This window comes from Pelophylax lessonae (assembly GCF_965119305.1).
Source record: "Pelophylax lessonae genome assembly, chromosome: 10".
Lineage (NCBI taxonomy): Eukaryota > Metazoa > Chordata > Amphibia > Anura > Ranidae > Pelophylax > Pelophylax lessonae.
The window spans coordinates 158,571,807-158,578,165 of record NC_138777.1 but is presented as its reverse complement, the minus strand read 5'-3'; the positions used below and the strand labels follow the sequence as shown (position 1 = coordinate 158,578,165).

Sequence of the window (6,359 nt, the reverse complement as noted above, 5' to 3'; positions counted from 1 at the left end):
GACTTCCTGTGCGTTGGCCTCCCTTCTTCTAAGCTCTGTGGTGTACTGCTGGCTACGGTTCAGCACATAGCGGAGTGGTTCGGTATTCCCCTGGCGGCGGATAAGACGGAGGGCCCTCTCGCCGTAATAAAGTTCTTGGGGATCATTATTGATTCCCAGGCCATGGAATGTCGCCTGCCAGAGGACAAGCTGTCGGCTCTCAAGGCTGAGGTCCGGGTGGTTGCCGGCAAGCGTAAGATACAGCTTCGTGAATTGCAATCACTCCTGGGCAAGCTAAATTTCGCCTGCCGCATTATGCCGATGGGCAGGGTTTTTTGTCGCCGGCTCTCTTCTGCCACGGCTGGGATACGGTCCCCCAGGCACTTTATTTGACACGGGAGCACACGGCTGACCTGAGGGTGTGGCAGGTTTTCTTGGACACGTTCAATGGGCGGTCACTGTGGATGGACGGGCCGGTCAGCAACAGCGATATCGATCTTTTTGCTGGGTCGGCCGGGTATGGTGCATATATTGGGGGGCGTTGGGCGTGCGGAACGATGGCCAGAAGACTAGCGGGGGGCAGGTTTTTTGCGCAATTTGGTCATCCTGTAATTGTTTCCGGTTCTAGTGTCGATTGAATTGTGGGGGGTTGTTTCGTGACAAGAAAGTCCGTCTCCACTGCGATAATTTGGGAGTTGTCCAGGTCATTAATACTCTGTCTGGGTCTTCTCCACCGGTGGTGCGGCTCCTGCGTCATCTGGTATTGCGTTGTCTGCAACTGAATGTCTTTCTGTATGCTGTGCATCTCCCGGGGGTGAAGAACACTTTGGCTGATGCGTTGTCTCGTTTTCAGTTGGACAGGTTCCAGGAGTTGGCGCCTGGAGCGGAGCGACACGGCACCCCCTTGTCCACAACGGCTTTGGAAGATTGCATTGGCATCGCCTCCGGGTTGACTCGCGGCTCCTTGAGTGGGTCCACGTGGTCTGCTTACACCAAGGTTTGGCGGGAGTGGGGGGCCCTGTTACTTGAGGCAGGGGTGGACATGCTCGGGCGGAGGTCAGGAATCTCTTGATTTATTTTATCTGCTTGAATTTCACGGCGGGGGTGTCGGTTTCTGCGGTCAATCGTAAACTGTCGGCTATCGCTTTTCTGTCTAAGTTGAAGGGCGTTACGGACTTTACCAAAGATTTTTTGGTTCGGCAGGCGCTGAGGGGTTATCGGCGGGGTGCCCCTAAGCTTGACGGGCGCTGGACGATCACGTTTACGCTCCTGCAGACGTTGTTCGTCCAGGTGGGTGGGGTGTGTTTCTCTAGTTTTGAAGTCCTTTTGTTCCGGGTCGCCTTTGCGCTGGCCTTTTACGGGGCTCTTAGGGTGAGCGAGCTTGTCAGCTCCTCTAGGGCGGCCCAAGGGGGATTGCAGATGGCGGATGTCCACAGTGATGGTTCTTCTGTGTTTTTGCTTATCCGCCGTTCAAAGACGGACCAAGTCGGCAGAGACGCATCCGTACGTATTTTCCGCATACGGGGCTCTCCCATTTGTTCGGTTTTGGCGTTTCTCGAATATCTTCGTGTTTGACCGGCTGGGTCCGGTTCTTTCCTGGTTCACGCGGACGGGTCGGCCCTGTCCAATTTTCAATTTGTCTCGGTGATGCGCCGATGTCTTATGGCCGCGGGCTTTCAGGCACTGCAATATTCTTCCCACTCATTCCACATCGGGGCTGCTACAGAAGCTGCTCGGTGGGGTTTGGATGAGTCCATTTTACGGTGCATTGGTAGGTGGGAGTCAGACAGATTCAAGCTTTATGTCCGCCCCCATTTGGTGTGACAACGGCTTTGCGAGGTTTCTTTTTTGCTTGTCAATTGCTTGTTTTGCCTTTTTTCTTTCGCTGTTTCATAGTGTTATCGTTGGTCTGTTTTCGTTTTCAGGTGCGGTGGCCCTCGTGTGGATTTTGGGACACTCTTTTGTCTATTGGGGGGCCAGAAGGGCGGATGTTCGGCCTCAAGGTCGACAGCTAGGTATCCCTCGGTCTGAGGCAACCGTCCGGTGGATCGGCGTCCCGGGCATGTTGTGGGGCAGGGTGCTTCCAGAGGTACACAGGGTATCCCGTTTGGACAGGGCCCCGGACGTTTTGGTCATCCACGCCGGCGGCAATGATATGGGTGTTAGGTCTTGCCGCCACCTTATTCGGGATGTCAAGTTCGACATTCTCCGGCTGCGCATGGAGTTCCCGGACACGGTGGTGGTATGGTCGGACATTGTATGCCACACGTCTTGGCATCAGGCCCGGTCCGTGGAGAAGTTGAACAAAGCCCGGGTTAAAGTCAATATAGAGGTTGCCGGTTCCTCGTGCATAACGGGGGGTTCGTGGTCAGGCAGAGGGAGTTGGAGGTTGATACGTGGCAGTATTTGCGCAGTGATGGGGTGCACCTCAATGTGGTGGGCATAGACCTTTGGGCCCTGGGTCTGCAGGAGGGGATACAGAGAGCGTTATGTTTTTGGCGGCACACAACGGTGTGAGGTTTCCCACCTTGTGCTGTGGTGGTTGCGGGTCTTTGGAGAGGTTTCTGGTAAAACCTGCTGTACTTAGCAGCTGAGGGACCCATCTAAGGTATGGAGTCACCTGGTGAATGCCAGTTAATAGATGGGTTAACTGGTATTTTAAATTGGGAGGTATCTGTGTTGAGGTCGTCCCCGAGCCGGTGCTGCGGCTGGGGACAGTTAAGAGTTACACAGATACACAAATGGTACTTGGCATTTGGGGCCTCCAAAGATCGGCAACCTTAGGTTATCTATTATAATATTTTGGTTCCTGGTCTAAGGAACGTGTTATATATATTTTGTTATTGGTTAATAAATGGCCACGTTGGCCAATTTTACTCCAATAAAGGTGTCCGTGTATTTATTGCAGGAAGTTTGTTGAAAGGGTTTGGGATTTGGGATAAGGGTTATGGTAAGTGTCCAAATTACATCTGGGGTGCCTTAGTCATGTAGTTAGTGGAGCTCTTTTATCTCTCCCACAACTATATTCTCTACACAGACTACAGGTATGTGCAGCACAGTAATTATGTTGCTGCTACTTTTACAAGGAAATATCTGGGGTTGTAAACAGTGATGGCCGTCCATTGAGGGCACAGGGGCGCCACCCCCCGCCTATCCATGCATCCGGCCCCCTAATCTACATGCAGGGTGCAGGACGCATGGATTCCAATGGGGTTTTTTTTTTTTTTTTTAAGCACCTGATTAGAGCCAGAGGCTCTTATAGGCTTCAAAAAAGTGAGCCCACCCAGTTGTGTAACAATAGCGAATGAACATTCGCTATTGCCACACTGATTCTCCTCCTGGCCTTTCTTTGAGGAATAGAATAATGATTAGAATAATGATTTTCCCGCCCAGAGATAAAGATAACTAAAGGCAACATTTCTATTTAGATAAAGTGGAGAACACCTGTCAGATTTTTATTGCGGTCTGTGTTTGGAGAGATTCACCATCTCTATTTGTTCTGTTTACCACAGTCATCGAAAGTGAAAGAAACCCCAACTTTTGGGTTGAAACCAGAACAGTAATAGGAGTGGAGATCCTCCAATAAGGACACTAGTTCTGGTGACACACTGGGATTACCTCACTTTGGAGGGATTGCCTCTCACTTTCTGTTTCGTTGTGGGACAGGAAGTGAAGTGGACATCTTCCTTATGGGACACAGATGGCAAAGAAACTGAAAGGGGTTATTATAACCCTCCCTTACTCTATCCAAAATGATTGCCTTTATTTACACTTCAATTCAACACCTCCTTTTAGAAAACAAAGTAAAACATTTTCTCAATTCATATGGCTCTGGTTTCAGTGAAGTCTAATGCCACTGACAGAAGGCAGTAAAATACTGGGAGTGGCTAGACCTATGATTTTTGTACCATTTTCTGAAAAAGAAAGAAGAAAAAGAATGAAGCTTTGAAAAGGAGTACTTTTAAAAATTTAGTATGGGGGTGTAGCTTGGACATGCTAGCGCCCTTACCAAGAGCTCCTGCTTACACCCAGACATTTAGCAGACAAGTAGGAGGGACAGGTACACAGTCCTGCTCCTTCTCATATCTCATTTGCGTTATCACATACAGACTCAGTGTTGGGAGACTTGGAAAGAAATTGCGATTTAAGGGCACATATCAGGGCGCTCCAATCTAAAATCGGACATATCCCAACTGATCTCCATTGTGGAATCTAATTTAAAAGGAGCCCTAGAATACTTGAAATCTGAAACTATAGCATTCAGAAAACAGGGTTGAGACACTTGAAACTGGACAGGAGGGAATTACACAATCTGTGACAGCATTGAGGGACAGAGCTTAGAGGCAAGACACTATGCTTGAATCCCTCCTCCTACAGCTAGATAATTTTGAAAATAGGGAGCAGAGGCAAAAAATCCCTGTTAGGGGGCCTGCCTGAAGCCACACGTGCTCTGGATCTGATGCCTACACTACAGGGGATTTTCACACAGATTCTAGGTGTTGCGGCCCCTCCTAATCTAGAAATTTATTGTGCTTACAGAGCATTACTACCACCTCCACAAGACATTAGATAGCCAAGGGACGTCATATGTAGGATTCACATCGATGTTGTGAAGAAGGCTATCATGACAGCCATGTGTGGCAGGGGCCGTATTGACTGGTGCCCAATTATCTCCATCTCATTGAACCCTCATGATGCACAGGGCTCTGCAATCTGTCCTGGAGGTCCTCTGGTAGGAGGGGGATCACGTACAGCTGGGGTTCCCTTTCCGTCTCACCGCAAAGCGTAATGGGAAAGGGGCAGCGCTTCGCAACAAGGACAACCTTGCCAAGTTTTTGGATACTTTTTCTTTGCCTCAGGTGGACTTTCACCGCAACCTCTGCACCCAAACTACCTCACTCGGTGTACACGCAATGGTACCTCTGCCCTTCACCTGTACCAAAAGCCAGGGGATATGCAATACACAAGGTGTGCCCTTTTGTACTTGTGGACAAACTTATGGACACAGATACCTTTTTTTGAAGGGAACTATTGCGGGACAACCTGTGACCATAGAGAACATATAAACCCCAAATGTACGCACTATTCATTTTTTATCTGTAGTTGTACATAAATTATATGCATGTATGGAGGGCCTACTGGTTTTAAGGGCCAATTTTACCCTGCCCTCGAACCCCCAATTAGATACCTCTCCTGGGAGATCTGCTTTTTCTAGCTAGGCCCCAAGACATTTTCAGAAATTATTGCATTCCTTACATCTGGTGGACTGCTGGAGAGCGAAAACACTTCCGAGCAGCGTTATAGCTGTTACTCTGGGGTTCATGACTCTTACTCCAGGCTGGATCTCCTCTATGTGGATCAATATTACCTACATCGTCTTGATGATACCTCCATTGGTCATATCACTTGCCATTGTCCATTACCCTCTCCCTTTATCAGCTTTTTTGCCCCTTCTGGATTCTCTCCAATTCCAGCTCATCCTTCCTGAGGACTGGTGCTCAGAACTGGACGGCATAATCAAGATGCGGCTGGACCAGAGTCTTTTAGAGTGGGAGAATAATAGTTTTAACTCTAGAGCGAATCCCCTTTTTAATACATGCTAGTATTCTGTTAACTTTGATTGCAGCAGCTTGGCATTGCATGCTATTACTGAGCCTGTCATCTACTAGGACCCCCAAGAGGTTCTCCCCTAGCGAGAAACTTGCATTCGTATTTTTAGCACCCAAATGCATTACTTTACATTTTTCAACAGTAAACCTCATTTGCCATGTAGTTGCCCGCCCCATTATTTTATTTGGGTCTTCTTGTAAGATTTCCACATCCTGCACTGAAGTTATTGCCCTGCTTAACTTTGTATCATCCGTAAATATTGAGATTGAGCCATTCATCCCATCCTCTATATTGCTCGAGAATAAATAAAAAGAATTGGTCCCAAGACAGATCCTTGGGGGGATCCCACTTACCACACCAAACCATTCCTAGTACTCCCTATTTATCACCACCCTTTGGACCTGACCCTGTAGCCAGTTTTCAATCCAGGTACTCACCCTATGGTCTATGCCGACAGACATCAGTTTGTAAAGTCAATGTTTGTGAGGAAGTGTATCAAATGCCTTTGCAAAATCCAGATACACCAACATCCACAGGCCTTCCTTTAACTAGATGGCAGCTTACTTCTTCATAGAATGTTAATAAATTGCTCTGGCAAGAACAATTCCTAAAGAATCCATGATTACCACCACTAATGATACCGATTTCATTACTAAAATCTTGTAAATAGTTCCTTATTCCCCTCCAAAAGCTTGCAGACTATTAAATGTTAGGCTAGCTGGCCTGTAGTTCCCAGGATAGATCTCTGCCCTTTTTTTAAATATTGGTAC

The 6,359-nt window shown here is 48.0% G+C and overlaps 1 protein-coding gene across 1 annotated transcript in view; it reads left to right on the top strand.

The window, feature by feature from the left end:
- Positions 1–1,626: 1,626 nt before the first annotated feature.
- The window catches only part of LOC309565999 (uncharacterized protein), a gene marked incomplete at both ends in the record, with an annotated part of 492,320 nt that continues 487,587 nt past the window's right edge, over positions 1,627–6,359 (top strand). Inside the window, 2 exons of the mRNA XM_082271019.1 lie at positions 1,627–1,750; positions 1,905–2,039. Coding sequence (XP_082127145.1) covers positions 1,627–1,750; positions 1,905–2,039 — 259 coding nt within the window. The remainder of the gene's footprint in view (positions 1,751–1,904; positions 2,040–6,359) is intronic.